Source organism: Oncorhynchus mykiss, chromosome 17 (genome assembly GCF_013265735.2).
Source record: "Oncorhynchus mykiss isolate Arlee chromosome 17, USDA_OmykA_1.1, whole genome shotgun sequence".
NCBI classification, from domain to species: Eukaryota; Metazoa; Chordata; class Actinopteri; order Salmoniformes; family Salmonidae; genus Oncorhynchus; species Oncorhynchus mykiss.
The window spans coordinates 32583194-32602853 of NC_048581.1; the positions used below are offsets into that span (position 1 = coordinate 32583194).

The 19660-nt window shown below is 42.3% G+C and overlaps 1 protein-coding gene across 2 annotated transcripts in view; it reads right to left on the minus strand.

Moving 5' to 3' along the window:
• The window catches only part of c3-3 (complement component C3-3), a 56289-nt gene that overhangs the window by 21019 nt on the left and 15610 nt on the right, over positions 1–19660 (minus strand). For both annotated transcript variants that reach the window (XR_005036956.1, XM_021568201.2), the window contains exons 7-25: positions 18499–18586; positions 18255–18357; positions 17983–18103; positions 17767–17882; positions 17420–17572; positions 17118–17327; positions 15656–15853; positions 15281–15436; positions 10460–10589; positions 5450–5518; positions 4900–5094; positions 4600–4717; positions 4400–4482; positions 4172–4311; positions 3728–3940; positions 1737–1797; positions 1399–1485; positions 875–1078; positions 114–189 (exon numbers count right to left, since the gene is read on the minus strand). Coding sequence is in view for 1 of the 2 variants with exons in the window: in XM_021568201.2 (XP_021423876.2) it covers positions 114–189; positions 875–1078; positions 1399–1485; positions 1737–1797; positions 3728–3940; positions 4172–4311; positions 4400–4482; positions 4600–4717; positions 4900–5094; positions 5450–5518; positions 10460–10589; positions 15281–15436; positions 15656–15853; positions 17118–17327; positions 17420–17572; positions 17767–17882; positions 17983–18103; positions 18255–18357; positions 18499–18586 (2521 nt within the window). In the remaining variant the exon portion in view is untranslated. The remainder of the gene's footprint in view (positions 1–113; positions 190–874; positions 1079–1398; positions 1486–1736; positions 1798–3727; positions 3941–4171; positions 4312–4399; positions 4483–4599; positions 4718–4899; positions 5095–5449; positions 5519–10459; positions 10590–15280; positions 15437–15655; positions 15854–17117; positions 17328–17419; positions 17573–17766; positions 17883–17982; positions 18104–18254; positions 18358–18498; positions 18587–19660) is intronic.

The window sequence follows — 19660 nt, forward strand, 5'->3', positions numbered from 1 at the left end:
GACGCACCAATCGCAGATTGTTGCTTTAACATACAGTAGACCTCGGCCTATATGTTGTACAACTAAAGTTGTGTCCCTGGTATTGAGAGGAAGTGGGTGAAGGTGTAGCTCACCAGGTACCACTAGGCTCATTATCAAAGGCAGCATATGATCCATCTTTTTTCCGGTAGGCCAGTTCTTGCTCATAACCTTGATAATAACACAAGAAAACCATGAACCATGAAGATCATCAAAGCTGATTGGATTTGTGCTGATAAGAAATAACTTGTACTGATAACACCACAGGTAGTGTGGTGAGTTTCCCAAAGCCTTTGTAGCTAACATGTTATGTTATTTCACTCCACAACTCAGTCACAAAGCAGCGAGAGAGTAACAATGATAAAAATCTATGTTTATGCTTCTGTGCGTTTACAAACAAATGTCAACAAATGAAGCTATTTTCTTTTGTACGAGTAGCGGTCAGTCTGGGTTGTCGATAGTTGTGTAGTGGAAGTAAACACACTTATTTTGAAAATATAGGGAGCGTTACTCATCCCCAACGACGATCAGCATTTACCCACCTATTTTAATTTACCCCTACATCACTGATTGTCGAAAGATAAATTACCAAATTCGCTACGAAGGCTAGGAAACCCACGCCTGATCTGTTCAAGCAGAAAAATAAAAATGTCAAAAAAAATCGAACTATTGCTTTTTTGTGTGGTTGTTAACCAAATCAAATGTGAGAAACAAAAACATTCATTGTTAAAACTGCACTGTAACATGAGGCCTATAGCATAACTATAATGTGTTTACTTCCAATCAATGCCATCCTCTCTGGGAGGTGTGCAACTGTAAATGCAAAACTAAAATGTGGAATTCATAACTTTCTCACCCCTTTGAATGTAGCTGACTGCTTGATTTCTGCGTTCTAATCCCACCTTATCCCACTGTTTGGTCGTGTCCAGGTAATGTGTGGCGATGAGAGGTAAAGTCATGCCTATCATGTTCTGCTCCCCACAGCCACCTGGTTGTCTAAGGAGGTCGCCCAGGGGTGAACCACTGATGGCTGCCTCTATCGTGCTGGCCAACTGCTCACCTGAAAAGATGCAGATAGTAAAACATATATAAATGCAGACGTTAAAACATTATAAATGCACACAATTAAACATAATAATAACTGGAATATGACTTAGTCAATGGTCAGTGACAACATGACAAAGACAGTATATTTTTATTTTTTAACCTTTTTTAACTTAACCTATAAAGAATAGACTTGCTACTCAGTGGTCCTCTAGCTTTGTGAACCAATACGACGTTAGTGAGCCTAGGGCAACTAGCTTATTCAACTAATGTTGTTAACACGTATTCGTAGTACATTTCTAAATGGTCCATGTGTGTCAGATCATTCCGTCTCACCTGTCACACTTATGTGTGTTCTGGCAGGTGTATTTGGAACCTGGTTAGCCAGTGGACCACTCCTAACACGCACAGTATCCGTCCCCCCTTTTAACCGGAGAAAGACAGAGACAGAGAGAGAGACAGCGACAAAGACAGAGAGAGCAAATAATGTAAACAGTTGTTACGAGTTTTTCCATTCAATCTCACCTACAGGTAGAGCCATACAATTTGACTTGCATATTAAGAGAGGAAAATGTATATTATCAACCATCATGATACTCATCAGTGCCACGAATGGTAATACTGTCACTGGAACTATAGATTATCTACATCTGTATATGCTACCATACACTCACCGTGTTTGGCGGGATCCAGTTCCACTTTCTTCACTTGAAGCCTTGTTAGCACCCCTTCGGGCTGTCATTGTTAGAATGAAAACACGTTAATTTGCTCATTTACTTATTAATCAACTCAGCATATACAGTATGTTTTTGCTTGAATTACAACAATTCACCTGGTGGCCTCGGTTTTCCAAATAGGGGCGATAAAGTATTTACTTTAACAGCAAATAGGCCTACTTCTTATGGGAATGGTCTGGAATCACAGTAAAATAGCTGGGCTTTCCAGTTACCAAAGATTCAAGATTCAACATCCGCCACAAAGTTCAAGAACTGCCACATTACTTTCGTATAAAAAATGAGGACAATGGTCTCATGGACCATCGGATCTTAGTACAAGAAGTCCCATTAGGTGTATTTTTAAAGGAGAGCTCACTGTATTTGCTAACAGGTTGAGGCAACAGTACAATACCAGACGAGCCAAAAGTCAACCTCTTCCAAAAGCACCTCACACCAGCTGAAATCTTCTTAATCAAGATTCATATTTTGTTCCAAAACACCTATTATTGACTTTAACATTTCTATTGACCAGAAAATGTTCAGCACTACCAGATTGTGTGTTTTTTCCCCCCACAAGTGATACCCACTCCACCTGTCTTGAAGAGATTCAATTCAAACCCATGAATACCTTGAATACGAGGTAAAGTCTGGTGGGAGCAGAATAAACAAAACAAAAAACAAAAATCTGTCCCTGAACAAACTACAGGCAGATTCTACACTCAATATCAAGTGGACCAGGGCGGGCGACAGTGATTATGGATACTGGCAATTATATTGTTGAATACAAAAGACAATTGTCAGACTTCAATTTATACAGGCCATTGTCCTCCGACCCCACCCCAACCTGCAACAAACTGAACAAGGAGACATCGATGTGCCTCCCGAGTAGCGGAGCGGTCAAAGCCACTGCAGCGCAGTGCCGAGGAGCGTCTATAGTCTGTGTTCGATCCCAGGCTGTGTTACAGCCGGCTGGGAACTCCATAAGGCAGCACACAATTGGCCCAGTGTCGTCCAGGTTAGGGGAGGGTTTGGCCTGAGGGCTTTCCTTGGCTCATCGCACTCAAGCATCTCCTTGTGGCGGGTCAGGCGCCTGCAAGCTGACCTCAATTATGAGTTGAATGGTGCGGCTGGCTTCCGGGTTAAGTGAGCAGTGTGTTAAGAAGCAGCACGGCTTGGCGGTTCACATTTCGGAGGATGCATGACTCGACCTTCGCCTCTCCCCAGCTCAGGGGAGTTTCAGCGATGAGACAAGATCGTAACTACCAATTGGATATCACGAAAAAGGGGTAAAGGAGACATTGGTGGAAGCAGTAAATCACTGATGAGAGAGCATTCCTGTATGTCCAACATCCCCCTCTTCTACACGTAACTGAAGATCCACAAGGGCCTGGACAAGGGCCTTGTGTCAGATACTGGGAGCTTTCTACTCTGCCATCTTATCATAAAGACAAGTGATTTCAGTGGCAAGTGAACTTCCTTTTTTCTAGCAACACTAATTATTTAGTGTTCTTCTTACAGTGTAGTTGGGTGGCACCAAATAAAGCCAACCTGCACCTCGGGATAGGTTGGGAAAGGTCACATTCTAAATGAGAAGTCAAAACCTTGTTTCAATAACTTAGACATTTGGAAATGGCTACATTGACAACAGGATGTTTCTGTGAAGGGCAAGGGCCCCTTCCCTATGTTGGCCCAAAGAACCCTCCCTTATTGGTTACAATTGGGCCGTTTCTTTTTTTATGCGGCACCTCATCTGAAATTGGTTGAGCGCCTTCTGCTCCTTTCCAGGTTTGACCTCTTAGCATAATTATAAGGTGGATGCCCTCATTTTTCGAGGACTGGGATTTCAGACTCAATCAATCAGATTCACACTGATCGACACATGTCCATATATAAATTACATATCATCCACAGGGTAGTTACATCTGTTAAGAAGCAATGGTTTGCCTTACCACCACACGTAGCTCCTTCTTAACACCGTCGCGACCACCCCAATCTCGGACGGAGGCCTTCACCTCGATGGTATGGAGGCCCAGCTTCATGGGGATGATGACAAAGGGGACACTTCGTGTGGACCTGGGGTCCACCATAACAGTAACAATGTACCTCCCCTTCTTGCTGGCAGAGCTGCACACGTCTGGTGTCTCCCTCAGTTCTACACGGACCTGCCATTAAGGTGGAGAGGGGTAGTCACATCGCCGTGCATCTAATCAGATAAATATCACACTGAATGGTATAATAATAATTATAATAATTATAATAAGGCACAGAAGAGGTCATACTGATTTTAGAATGAAATATTTGGGCAATCTAGCAGTTTACTCTGTATACTACCTGCATCTGCAGGTTCAACTCACCACGGTTGCGTGCCTGCCTTTAAATTACAATAAGCTTACGGTTATAGAGCCCTCCATGTAGTTGTGAAGAATGGCTTTGATTTCCAGCTGCTCATTGCGCACGGCAGAGTAGGGCAGCTTCAGATCAAGGAAGAAGTTCTTCCAAACAATTAGTTTGAGGGGTTCAGACACACAGATTCCTATTGAGCAAGAGAGTTGCCATAAGATGGAAGATGTAGAAAGAGTAGCCACCAATATAGAAAGATGGGCACAAATAAGTGAGAGTACCATGTGTTTTGGACAGGCCAATGGCAGTGATCTGCCAGCTGGTGATGGAACCCGGTAAGGTAATTTTTCTGTTATGCACAGGACTAAAATGGTAAAAAAGAGAAAGAAAATATGTATTTTCATTACATGGGAAAAGGAATATGGATTAGAAGGCATTTTACTGTAGTGCATTGAACGATCTCAATAAATACTGCTCTTACCACTGCTTATTGTCAGGACACCGCGGCAGACTCTCCTCAATCCACAGCCAACTCTCAGGGAAGAAGGAACGGGAAATGATGTCGTTAAAACTTTCGAAATCTTCATCCTCTTCTTCACCTTACCAAGAGTGACAGAAAGTCAGACAGTTCCCATCACTGTTAATGTATTTCCCTTTCACACAGAAGGGAATACCAGAATATTTTATACATTCACACTCTGTTTTTTTTCATCACACTGGATTTACATAGTGTGCAATTTTAGAATTGACCACTCCAGTCCACTACAGTTGTTTCACTTACTGCGGGCTAATATGAGCTGGTCAGTCTTGGCCTCTTCACGTTTGGTGGCCATTTCTCGACAACATTTCAGGAAGGCTTCCACACAGTCTGTTCCATCGCTGATGTATTGGGCACGCCGCTCGCATGTGTAATCTAGAATGTTCTTCCTCATACCGTCCATGCAGCATTGTCTCTCCAGGCCTATGTACTGGCTCGCTAGGACAGAGAAGTGCATTATCAGTGAGATTCTGCATTATCGCAGAGTGATCTGCAAAACCTTTAGGGAAACCCAGTGCTGAATTTTGAAAGAAAAAAAAACTGAACATCATTTGAAGTTTGTTTAGTGGCCAATCTGGACAGCAGTCTTCCTATTTCGTAATTGGTTCTCATTCCCAGAGGTTGAAAACATAAACAATAAAACACTATTTGACATCCTTGCAACAGATGTCTGTTTGGTAAGAAAGAAGTACTAAGATCTACTAACAAATAAATACATATATATGTACATGGTTAAAACAAAAACATCCAGTTTTAAGATCAGGCATCACAAGAAGAGAAACTCCTGTCCTACCCAGTGTGGTTACGACATCATTTATAGTCACTGCTCGTCGTCTCCTTGAGTTGACAGGGCAGCTGGAGACTAAAGCACACAAAGAAGAAGATGGATTTCAATGCACAAACCTGCCTGGGAGACTTGACAAGGCAATATTAAGGACAAATGTTTTAGGCCTACATCAACCAAATTCCACAGTGAGAATGAAGATACTATGGTGAAGTAAAATATGATACACCAGCTGATAACTGGCTAAAACTGGCTAAAATGTGATATTGCCAATTGTGTATTTTACAATTTAAGTATTATTATAATAAATTAAGTAATAATAACAATAATAATAATACTTGGGATTACAGTGCCTTGCGAAAGTATTCGGCCCCCTTGAACTTTGCGACCTTTTGCCACATTTCAGGCTTCAAACATAAAGATATAAAACTGTATTTTTTTGTGAAGAATCAACAACAAGTGGGACACAATCATGAAGTGGAACAACATTTATTGGATATTTCAAACTTTTTTAACAAATCAAAACTGAAAAATTGGGCGTGCAAAATTATTCAGCCCCTTTACTTTCAGTGCAGCAAACTCTCTCCAGAAGTTCAGTGAGGATCTCTGAAGGATCCAATGTTGACCTAAATGACTAATGATGATAAATACAATCCACCTGTGTGTAATCAAGTCCGTATAAATGCACCTGCACTGTGATAGTCTCAGAGGTCCGTTAAAAGCGCAGAGAGCATCATGAAGAACAAGGAACACACCAGGCAGGTCCGAGATACTGTTGTGAAGAAGTTTAAAGCCGGATTTGGATACAAAAAGATTTCCCAAGCTTTAAACATCCCAAGGAGCACTGTGCAAGCGATAATATTGAAATGGAAGGAGTATCAGACCACTGCAAATCTACCAAGACCTGGCCGTCCCTCTAAACTTTCAGCTCATACAAGGAGAAGACTGATCAGAGATGCAGCCAAGAGGCCCATGATCACTCTGGATGAACTGCAGAGATCTACAGCTGAGGTGGGAGACTCTGTCCATAGGACAACAATCAGTCGTATATTGCACAAATCTGGCCTTTATGGAAGAGTGGCAAGAAGAAAGCCATTTCTTAAAGATATCCATAAAAAGTGTTGTTTAAAGTTTGCCACAAGCCACCTGGGAGACACACCAAACATGTGGAAGAAGGTGCTCTGGTCAGATGAAACCAAAATTGAACTTTTTGGCAACAATGCAAAACGTTATGTTTGGCGTAAAAGCAACACAGCTGAACACACCATCCCCACTGTCAAACATGGTGGTGGCAGCATCATGGTTTGGGCCTGCTTTTCTTCAGCAGGGACAGGGACGATGGTTAAAATTGATGGGAAGATGGATGGAGCCAAATACAGGACCATTCTGGAAGAAAACCTGGAGTCTGCAAAAGACCTGAGATTGGGACGGAGATTTGTCTTCCAACAAGACAATGATCCAAAACATAAAGCAAAATCTACAATGGAATGGTTCAAAAATAAACATATCCAGGTGTCAGAATGGCGAAGTCAAAGTCCAGACCTGAATCCAATCGAGAATCTGTGGAAAGAACTGAAAACTGCTGTTCACAAATGCTCTCCATCCAACCTCACTGAGCTCGAGCTGTTTTGCAAGGAGGAATGGGAAAAAAATTCAGTCTCTCGATGTGCAAAACTGATAGAGACATACCCCAAGCGACTTACAGCTGTAATCGCAGCAAAAGGTGGCGCTACAAAGTATTAACTTAAGGGGGCTGAATAATTTTGCACGCCCAATTTTTCAGTTTTTGATTTGTTAAAAAAGTTTGAAATATCCAATAAATGTCGTTCCACTTCATGATTGTGTCCCACTTGTTGTTGATTCTTCACAAAAAAATACATTTTTATATCTTTATGTTTGAAGCCTGAAATGTGGCAAAAGGTCGCAAAGTTCAAGGGGGCCGAATACTTTCGCAAGGCACTGTAGATCTGTTTGAAGAACACCATCCCAACCGTGAAACACAGGGGTGGCAGCATCATGTTGTGGGGTTGCTTTGCTACAGGAGGAACTGGTGCACTTCACAAAGTAGATGGCATCATGAGAAAAAATAATTATGTGGAAATATTGAAGCAACATCTCAAGACATCAGTCAGGAAGTTAAAGCTTGGTCGCAAATGGGTCTACCAAATGGACAATGACCCCAAGCATACTTCCAAAGTTGTGGCAAAATGGCTTAAGGACAACAAAGTCAAGGTATTGGAGTGGCCATCACAAAGCCCTGACCTCAATCCTATAGAACATTTGTGGGCAGAACTGAAAAAGCGTGAGCGGGCAAGGAGGCCTACAAACCTGACTCAGTTACACCAGCTCTGTCAGGAGGAATGGGCCAAAATTCACCCAACTTATTGTGGGAAACATTTGATCCAAGTTAAACAATTTAAAGGCAATTCTACCAAATACTAATTGTGTCACTGTAAACTTCTGACCCACTGGGAATGTGATGAAAGAATAAAAGCTGAAATAAATCCTTCTCTCTACTATTATTCTGACATTTCACATTCTTAAAATAAAGTGGTGATCCTAACTGACCTAAAACAGGACATTTTTACTAGGATTAAATGTCAGGAATTGTGAAAAACTGTGTTAAAATGTATTTGGCTAAGGTGTATGTAAACTTCCGACTTCAACTGTGGACAGGTGTGTGCCATTCCAAATCATGTTCAATCAATTACACTTACAACAGGTAGATTCCAATCAAGTTGAAGAAACATCTCAAGGATGATCAAAGGAAACAGGATGCACCTGAGATACATTTCAGGTCTCATAGCAAAGGTTCTTAATAGTTATGTAATAAGGTATTTTAAATTGTATTTTTTTATTAATTTGCAAACATTTCTAAACACCTGTTTTCGCTTTGTCATTACGGGGTAGTGTGTGTAGATTGATGAGGATACATTTTAGAATAAGGCTGTAACGTAACAACATGTGGAAAAAGTCAAGGGGTCTGAATACTTTCCGAATGCAATCTACGCACAATGAGTGATAAAGTATGGTCACATTTAATTTGCTCTGTTAAACCAACCCATTGGAATTAGTTCGAAGTCATTCTGCACCCTCATTGGGTCATTGGCCTGCCTGTCCTCCGGCTTCCATCCCCAGTCGAACGGTCAGTCGGAGCGAGCCAACCAGGACCTCGAGACCACCCTGCGCTGCCTGGTCTCCGCCAACCTCACCACCTGGAGCCAGCAGCTGGTGTGGGTGGAATACGCCCGCAACACCCTTCCCTGCTCTGCCACGGGCCTATCACAGTTTTATTGTTCCCTGCGGTATCAGCCCCTGCTCTTCCATGAGGTCGGCACACCTTCTGCCCAGATGTTTTTCCGCTGCTGTCATCGTCCTTGGAGGAGAGCTCGGTCGGCCCTCCTCAAGACCACCTCCAGGTATCAATGACAAGCGGATCCCCATCGGATCCCGGCTCCCCGGTATTGTCTCGGGTAGAAGGTATGGCTATCCACCCGGGATCTGCCCCTCTGGGTGGAATTCTGCAAACTCTCCCCCCTGGAATATCGGCCCGTTCCCCATCTCCAAGATCATGAGCCCCTCTGCTGTTCATCTTCTGTTGCCCCGTAACCTTCATATATACATTCCACCTTTCACGTGTCCAGAGACAAACCCATGTCTCACAGCCCTTTGTCTCCCATTTCCAGGCCCAGTCTTATCGATGGCCAACCGACTTACATGGTGAGGCGTCTCCTGAAGGTTTGACCTCAGGGCAGGGTATTCCAGTGCCTGGTTGACTAGGAGGTTTATTGTCTCCATCCCCCTCCAGGTGTCGCTCATCTTTCCCAATATATGTATTTATACCTGTGTTCTCTGTTTGTCTGTTGCCAGTTCGTCTTGTTGGTTCAATTCAACCAGCGTTTTGTGTCTCAGCTCCTGCTTTTTCCAGTCTCGCTTTTCTCGCACTCCTAGTTTTGACCCTTGCCTGTCCTGACTCTGAGCCCTGACCACTCTGCCTGACCCTGAGCCTACCTACCGACCTATACATTTGCCCCCCTCTGGATTGCCGACCTCTGCCTTACCCTGAGCCTGCCTGCCGCCCAGTTCCGTTGCCCCACCTCTGGTTGACTAACCCCTGCCTGCCTTGACCTGTCTATTGCCTGCCCCTGTTGGAATATTAAACTATTGTTTATTTGACGTGGTCTGCATCTGGGTCTTACCTTCATACCTGATATCAATAGCAACAGTGAATCTATTTAGTTTTAAGTGGAGATTTTTCTAGCTAAGCAGTGCTTGGTTAAAAGCCTAGATGGGAGAACAAAAGGCAGCTGTTGATAGATCAAGTCTCCAGTTGGAGGTCCTGCCCAGCCTATAGTTTTTTTCTGATACTGGATATAACGTTGAAGATCTGACATTGTTTTAAAGGTACAAAGGTTTGTCTATGATGCAATTTGGTTACCACGATGACATAATCCTGTGGTTGAAATTTCACCCTCAAAACAACAGTTCCCTTCCCTTTTTCCCAGTTCCCTTCCCTTTTTCCAAAAGTTTGACAAATCCAATTTATTTCCCACATAGATTCGATGTCACAATATGTTGACAAATGATGTTGAAACAACGTTGATTCAACCAGTTTGTGCCCAGTGGGTAGTGACACATTGCCTCTATCAAACCAATAAAGTATTTTGAATGGGTGCAGTTCCAAAGCGATATTGAGTGAAAAAAAATACCTCTGACTTGCAGCAAGCTAGCGTGCATAAGATACAAAACAAATGCCTCATAGGCTCCTAAAACAGAGACCCGGACAAAACAAACAAAAAATGAAAAATTGCCTCTACTAAGGCTATCAAATCCGAGTGCTGAATGCAATTGACTCCGACCGTTCCCATTCAAACTAAAAATCCAACTGTGAAGTTCGTCTGTCTTCCAATAATCAAGTGAACGAGATAGGAATTTGGAAGGCTGGCCACGCAAGACTAGGCAGGCCTGAATGTGTATTTCAGCTTTTATATAGAGGCCTTATAGTTGGGTTTCACATACCTGTCCTCTCACGGGTGTGCCCTGCACCGCTGGATGCAAACACCAGCCCAGCGTCGTAGAAAACCCCCATACTGTCCATTCCACTCCCTGCAGTGCAGCCTGTGTCATGTTTCTCTATCATGTCCCAGATCTAAGGATGGATTCATGCACATACCAATGCCATGTACACACACACACACACACACACACACACATTTACCTATTCTTGTGGGGACAAAACAATTGATTTGATTTCATAATCCTATTTTCCCGAACCCAACCGTGCACTTAACCCTAAACCTAAACCTCTAACCCTAATTCTAACCCTAATTCTAACCCTAACCCCTAAGCCTAAAATAGCCATTTTCCTTGTGGCGACCGGCGAAATGTCCACACTTGTCCAAACATTCCTATTTTACTATCCTTGTGAGGACTTCTGGTCTGCTTCTGGTCAGCACAAGGATAGTAAAACCAAAACACACATACACACAAATCACCTAAGTCCGAATACATTCCCAAGTGTTGGTGGGCAAGTAGGGCGCAATCTTCTGTTTGGGCCTAATTATTTCAGTCAAAGAGGACATAGAACAAACGGAAATGTTGCATCTATCAAAAACCCATTTAGCAATATGTTTCTATTTGAAGATTCTCCTAGTTGAATTCCCTCGTAAATTCATTTGAGCAGAATTTTGTTAAATACAGTGCATTCGGAAAGTATTCTGGCCCAATTCCTTTTCCCACATTTTATTACATTATGTTACGTTTTAATCCTAAATAGGATAATTTTTAAAAATCCTCATCAATCTACTCACAACATCTTTTTTTTGCGAATGTATAAAAATAAAATAACTTATTTACATACAGTTGAAGTCGGAAGTTTACATACACCTTAGCCAAATACATTTCAACTCAGTTTTTCACAATTCCTGACATTTAATCCTAGTAAAAATTCTCTGTTTAAGGTCAGTTAGGATCACCACTTTATTTTAAGAATGTGAAATGTCAAAATAATAGTAGAGAGAGTGATTGATTTATTTCAGCTTTTATTTCTTTCATCACATTCCCAGTGAGTCAGAAGTTTACGTACTCTCAATTAGTATTTGGTAGCATTGCCTTTAAATTGTTTATCTTGGGTCAAATGTTCTGGGTAGCCTTCCACAAGCTTCCCACAATAAGTTGGGGGAATTTTGGCCCATCCCTCCTGACAGTTGGTGTAACGGAGTCAGGTTTGTAGGCCTCCTTGCTTGCACACGCTTTTTCAGTCCTGGCCACAAATCTTCTATAGGATTGAGGTCAGTGCTTTGTGATGGCCCTCCAATACCTCGACTTTGTTGTCCTTTTGTTGCCATTTTGCCACAACTTTGGAAGTATGCTTGGGGTCATTGTCCATTTGGAAGTCCCATTTGCGACCAAGCTTTAACTTCCTGACTGATGTCTTGAGTTGTTGCTTCAATATAGCCACAATTTTCCTCCCTCATGATGCCATCCATTTTGTGAAGTGCACCAGTCCCTCCTGCAGCAAAGTACCCTCACAACATGATGCTGCCATCTCCGTGCTTCACCGTTGGGATGGTGTTCTTTGGCTTGCAAGCCTCACCCTTTTTTCTCCAAACATAACGATGGTCATTATGGCCAAAGAGTTCTATTTTTGTTTCATCAGACCAGAGGTAATTTCTCCAAATAGTACGATCTTTGTCCCCATGTGCAGTTGCAAACCGTAATCTGTCTTTTTTTATGGCGGTTTTCGAGCAGTGGCTTCTTCCTTGCTGAGCGTTCTTTCAGGTTAAGTCGATATAGGATTCGTTTTACTGTGGATATAGATACTTTTGTACCTGTTTCCTCCAGCATCTTCACACGGTCCTTTGCTGTTGTTCTTGGATTGATTTGAACTTTTCTCACCAAAGTACGTTCTTCTCTAGGAGACAGAACACATCTCCTTCCTGAGCGGTCTGACGGCTGCGTGGTCCCATGGTGTTTATACTTGCGTACTATTTTTTGTACAAATGAACGTGGTACCTGCAGGCGTTTGGAAATTGCTCCCAAGGATGAATCAGACTTGTGGAGGTCTACAATTTTTTTCTGAGGTCTTGGCTGATTTCTTTTGATTTTTCCATGATGTCAAGCAAAGAGGCACTGAGTTTGAAGTCAGGCCTTGAAATACATCCACAGGTACACCTCCAATTGACTAAAATCATGTCAATTAGCCTATCAGAAGCTTCTAAAGCTATGACATAATTTTCCGGAAATTTCCAAGCTGTTTAAAGGCACAGTCAACTTAATGTATGTAAACTTCTGACCCATTGGAAATGTGATACATTGAATTATAAGTGAAATAATCTGTCTGTAAACAATTGTTGGAAAAATTACTTGTGTCATGCACAAAGTAGATGTCCTAACCGACTTGCCAAAACCATAGTTTGTTAACAAGAAATTTGTGGAGTGTTTGAAAAACGAGTTTCAATGACTCCAACCTAAGTGTATGTAAACTTCTGTAACTATTCAGACCCTTTGCTATGAGACTCGAAATTGAGGTGCATCCTGTTTCCATTGCTGATTCTTGAGATGTTGAGAACATGAGATGTTGAGATGTTGAACATGATTTGGAAAGGGACACAACTGTCTACATAATATTCCATAGTTGACAGTGCATGTCAGAGCAAATACCAAGCCGTGAGTTCGAAGGAATTGTCCGTAGAGCTTCGAGACAGGATTGTGTTGAGGCACAGATCTGGGGAAGGGTACCAAAAAATGTCTGCATCATTGAAGGTCCCCAAGAACACAGTGGCTTCCATCATTCTTAAATGGAAGAAGTTTAGAACCACCATCATGGAGCTGGCCGCCCAGCCTAACTGAGCAATTGGGGGAGAAGGGCCTTGGTCCGGGAGAAGACCAAGAACCCAATGGTCATTTACAGAGCTCCAGAATTTCTCTTTGGAGATGGGAGAACCTTCCAGAAGGACAACCATCTCTGCAGCACTCCACCAAGCAGACCTTTATGGTAGAGTAGACAGATGGAAGCCACTCCTCAGTAAAAGGCACATGACAGCCCGCTTGGAGTTTACTAAAAGTCACCTAAAAGACTCTCATACCATGAGAAACAAGAGTCTCTGGTCTGATGAAACCAAGATTGAACCCTTTGACCTGAATGCCATTCATCACGTCTGGAGGAAAGCTGGCACCATCCCTACGGTGAAGCATGGTGGTGGCAGCATCATGCTGTGGGGATGTTTTTCAGCGGCAGGGACTGGGAGACTAGTCAGGATCAAGGGAAAGATTAACGGAGCAAACTACAAAGAGACCCTTGATGAAAACCTGCTCCAGTGCGCTCAGGACCTCAGACTGGGGTGAAGGTTCACCTTCCAACAGGACAACGACCCTAAGCACACAGCCAAGACAACGCAGTAGTGGCTTCAGGACAAGTCTCTGAATGTCCTTGAGCGGCCCAGCCAGAGCCCGGACTTGAACCCGATCTAAAATCTCTGGAGAGACCTGAAAATAGCTGTGCAGCGACTCTCCCTATCCAACCTTACAGAGCTTGAAAGGATCTGCAGAGGAGAATGGGAGAAACTCCCCAAATATAGGTGTGCCAAGCTTATAGTGCCATACCCATCAAGACTCAAGCCTGTAATCGCTGCCAAAGGTGCTTCAACAAAGCACAGAGTAAAGGGTCTGAATACTTATTTACATGTGATATATTATTTTTTTGTATATAAATATGCCAAAAATTCTAAAAATGTGTTTTTGCTTTGTCATTGTAGGGTATTGTGTGTAGATTGAGGAGGGGGAAAAACAATTTAATCCATTTTAGAATAAGGCTGTAACGTAGCAAAATGTGGAAAAAGTAAAGGGGTCTGAATGTCTTCCGAATGCACTGTACCCACATTGTTTTTTTTTAAAAACACGTCACTTTTTTTATACCGACATGAAATTACATTCCGTGGGGTCTGAAATTTGTGACACCATTGATAAAGATTTGCAACAATGACTGTATAAAATAATAACTCATCTATTGTACGCTCCAAAATTGGGAAATTATATTATTTTTTGCTAATACATTTCTCTGAGAAAGAAGTAATTTATTTATTTATTCTAAAAATGGGTAGGTGTCAAAATGACAGACACCCCTAAAGAGTCTTATAAATAAAGTTGTCAACATTTTTTGCATTTGGTCGCATATTGCTAGTAGACAATGACTACATCAAGCTTGCATTTGCAGTTCCAATGACAGGGGAGGTGAGCATGTCTTGGGGGGTGTCATCTTGGACCCTCTCATCATCATTATTCACGATTCATTCAGGACTGTCCGTAATCATGTTGGCATCCACATTAATGTAGAAGTGTTTAAAAACATATTTTATTCTAAAAGGACAAAATACACTATTTACCATTAATTTCTATTGGGCACAAAATTATCTGAAACACAAATGCATCCAACAAGTGTGTAGAGTCACAAGCTTTATGTAGTCATTGCGTGCTAGGAATATGGGACCAAATACTCAACTTTTGACTACTTTATTTATCAGAATCTTTAGGGGTGTCAATATTTTTTAACCCTACTTTATTTTTATTAGTTGTTAAACAAAACCGCTTTCTCTGAGCAATTGTATTAGTATAAAATAATATAATTTCCCACTTTTTTGGGGACATGCAATATAACTCAGTATTTCTTTTATACAGTCATTATTGCGCATCTTTTTCAAGCATGTCAATCATTTCCGGACCCCACTGTAGGTATGGACTAACATCAATAAATAAACAATTATGGACTATTTAGATGAGAAGACTCAGAGTCTTATTAATTAGGTGTCAGAAATGGGGTATGTTCAGTCTGCAGTTCTTCACCTTCGTCTGAGTAAGTCGGTTTTTGTCATTCAAGACGTAGACCCCATTATCCACAGCCACAAGTCCCACCCTGGCCTCTGAATCACCAATGACAGACAGGGTGACTTCTGCCCCAGGTGCATAACTAGCACGGGGACTGACAGCATCCACTTTTAGCTGTGGGACACAGACGGAGGTAATGTTTGAGGAGTCTTGAATGCAATACCTCACATAGAAATACTAACACAGCAAGGCAACTGTTTTAAGAGGGGGAGATGGGCAAATGTGTATAACAGTAGAAAGGTTGGACACTCTCCGGTGGAGAGTGGTAGATGTGACTAGAGCCGAGTGTAACCACTAGACGATGGGTTCTGTACTGCGAGGCAACATTCTTACCGATCCCATGCACGTATCCTTGACGTCGACCCACACAGAGTCAGACACAACCTCTTTCTGGCCCACGTGGTAATATGCCACAATCCGGAAGGAGGGGATCATATCCTTGTTCACCGTCAGATAATGTGTATTCACCAGTCCTTGTCCCTTCCTCCACTCTAACCTTTGGGAGGAAATGAGCTGTCCTTTGCTCAAGATCTGTGAACACAGAGACTTGTCAGTATTCATCTCTAAGGGGGGGGACAAACTGGCATTAACTGGAAAAGAGTGCCAGCCCGTGATGGGTGGAGTCAGAGAGTTCCCGGTTTAAGTAAGGAACAGAGTGGGAGGCCTTGGTGCACAACTGAGCAAGAGGACAAGTACATTAGAGTGTCTAGTTTGAGAAACAGACGCCTCACAAGTCCTCAACTGGCAGCTTCAATAAATACTATCTGCAAAATACCAGTCTCAACGTCAACAGTGAAGAGGCGACTCCGGGATGCTGGCCTTCTAGGCAGAGTTCCTCTATCCAGTGTCTGTGTTATTTTGCCCATCTTAATATTTTATTTTTATTGGCCAAGAAGGCCAGCACCCTGGAGTCGCCTCTTCACTGTTGACGTTGAGACGGGTGTTTTGCGGGTACTATTTATTGAAGCTGCCAGTTGAGGACTTGTGAGGCGTCTGTTTCTCAAACTAGACACTCTAATGTACTTGTCCTCTTGCTCAGTTGTGCACCGGGGCCTCCCACTCCTCTTTTTATTCTGGTTAGAGCCAGTTTGCACTGTTCTGTGAAGGGAGTTGTACACAGAATTGCACAAGATCTTCAGTTTCTTGGCAATTTCTCGCATGGAATAGCCTTAATTTCTCAGAACAATAGACTGATGAGTTTCAGAAGAAAGATCTTTGTTTCTGGCCAGTTTGAGCCTGTAATCAAACCCACAAATGCTGATGCTCCAGATGCTCAACTAGTCTGAAGGACAGTTTTATTGCTTCTTTAATCAGAACAACAGTTTTCAGCTGTGATAACATAATTGCAAAAGGGTTTTCGAATGAGCAATTGGCCTTTTGAAATTATTAACTTGGATTAGTTAACACAATGTGCCAATGGAAGACAGGAGTGATGGTTGCTGATAATGGGCCACTGTATGCCTATGTAGATATTCCATTAACGATCAGGCATTTCCATCAACTTATACAAATAAAGTTGGTTTAAAAACATTAACAATGTCTACACTGTATTTTCGATCAATTTGATGTTATTTTAATGGACAAAAAATGTGCTTTTCTTTCAAAAACAAGGACATTTCTAAGTGACCCCAAACATTTGAACGGTAGTGTATATTTTATATATATATATATATATTTTTTTACATACCACACGATACACACCATGCAGCATTTTTACCCTGTAATGTTGCCAACCATAGCACCACAGCTTGGCCAAATGCACAAGTCTAAGTGATTAAAGTTGACTGGTACACACCAGATAGGTTATCTCATGTTTGGAATGCTGGGCCGCAGGACTGCTGCCGAGGCTTAGGTCTACTTTGAGTCGCTCTCCGATTTTGACCTCTGCAGAATGGATGTTTATGTGAATGTAGTTCTGTGAGTTGTCTTTTGATTTATAGGGCTTGGCAGTCATCATCTGTGTGCCCTGCCTGTCATCTCTAAGTCCATTGACATTGGTCTTCACCTGTGTTGAAATAGAGCAACAAAATGAATGACTACAAGGTGTCAACACTGTTCTTGACACAATTAAAAAACAAGTTTGGGTTTTGAACTTGCCGTGATAGGCAGCTCAGCAGTGCCCACATCCGTGTTAATTGTCATTTTGGCAATACCATTTTCATGTGTCTTCCCCTGCACTTGTTGGTGTTTGTGTGAAGCCTCCACATCAATATCTTTGGCTGGAGAATCATCTGGATTGGTCACATACACCTAATGGTACAAATTGAAAGTGGTACAATTAGACCAATAGGTGGGAAAGACAGTGCAAGCCCAATATACCATCCTACCCCTTTGACCACAGTTACTTGGTAGGTTTCCATGGTTAAAATAACTAGGCAACACTTTGGAATAGCATTGTAATTGAGTTCATGTAGAACACAGTGATTGAATGCTCTTAAATGTACCGAGATGTCATATGGCATTCCTGGTTTGAAGTATAGTGGGGTCTTCTTGAAGTGAATGCTATACGGTGACTTGACTATGAAGATTCCCTTTTTCTCTGCTTTCACCATCTCACTCCCTGAGGGATAAAACCAACACCTTCCCTGTTTTGAGATTGTACACAAACGCACACTTCATGAGATGCAAAAGTATGCACGTACCACACACACTCTACTTACCTGTGTCTGTTAACACATTGACTGATATGTAGAGGGATTTCTGCAAAAGGTTATTGATGTCTGGAAAAGGTTCTTTAATGTGCTGTCTCTTCAGAACCGCTTTGCCCACTCCTTTAATAAGCTGCATTCGCAAGAAACAAAGAAACGATGTCTGTCTGTCAGACTTCTTGTGATATTATAGCTATAGAGCTCATCAATGGTGAATGTTTGTGAATACCTGTATGTGTACCGAATTATCCAAATAAACTCCCTCCCATATTACATGCACAAACCTCCACTCTCTGGAGAGAGCTGGGAAAACTCGTCCTGCCATCTCCTTGGATCACCCCGAACACCACAAAACCAAATCCTGTCACAGGCTCCCCAAACAGGTACCTTCAGACCCAAACCATACAGAGGGGGGGGGGGGGGGGGGGGGGGTGTAAATTAGGTGATATGTTAAGTAGAAATTCTAGTTACTAGTTACCATGGAAATAACAACAATAGATATATTTTACATTCTACAATAGCTCCAACCTGGCATCAATGTTGACCGATAGCTCAACATCATCAACGTGGAAGAAGGACTTGCTCACTTTCAATATGACTTCAAAGCTGGGTAGAACTAGATAGGAAGAATTCATATAGTAAACAAAAATATAAATGCAACATGTAAAGTGTTGGTTTCATGTTTCATGAGCTGAACTAAAAGATCCTCAACATTTTGTAAACACACAGAGGGTACTTCTCAAAAAATTGGTGCAAAAATGTGTTTACATCCCTGTTAGTGAGTATTTTTCTCCTTTGCCAAGATAATGCATCCAACTGACAGGTGTGGCACATCAAGAAGCTTGTATTGGGGACAATAAAAGGTAACTCTAAAATGTGCACAGATGTCACAGATGTCTCAAGTTTTGAGGGAGCGTTGCACTGTAAGAATGAGAGATGAAACTGGGGGTTTTCTGAAGAATTTCTGCACAAACTGTTAGAAACCGTCTCAGGGAAAATCATCTGCGTTCTAATCCTCACCAGGGTACTAACCTGATTGCAGTTCGGCGTCATAACCGACTTCAGTGGGCAAATGCTCGATTCAACTGTACTGGGTAGATGGCAGACAGCGTGTATGGCGTCACGTGGGCGAGCGGAATGCTGATGTCAACGTTGTGAACAAAGTGCCCCATGTTGGCGGTGGGGTTATGGTATGGGCAGACATAAGCTACGGACAACGAACGCAATTGCATCTTAGCGATGGCAATTTAAACGCACAGAGATACCGTGACGAGATCCTGAGGCCCATTGTTGTGCCATTCATCCGCCGCCATCAGCTCATGTTTCAGCATGATAATGCACGGCCCCATGTCACAAGTGTCTTTACACAATTCCTGGAAGATGAAAATGTGCCAGTTCTTCCATGGCCTGCATACTCCCCAGACATGTCACCCATTGAGCACGTTTGGAATGCTTTGGATCGACGTGTATGACATCGTGTTCTAGTTCCCGCCAATATCCAGGTACTTCGCATAGCCATTGAAGAGGAGTGGGACAACAATCCACAGGTCACAATCAACAGCCTGATCAACTCTATTTGCATGAGGCAAATGTTGGTCACACCAGACACTGACCGATTTTCTAATCCACACCCCTACCTTTTTTAAGGTATCTGTGACCAACAGATTCATATCTGCATTCCCAGTCATGT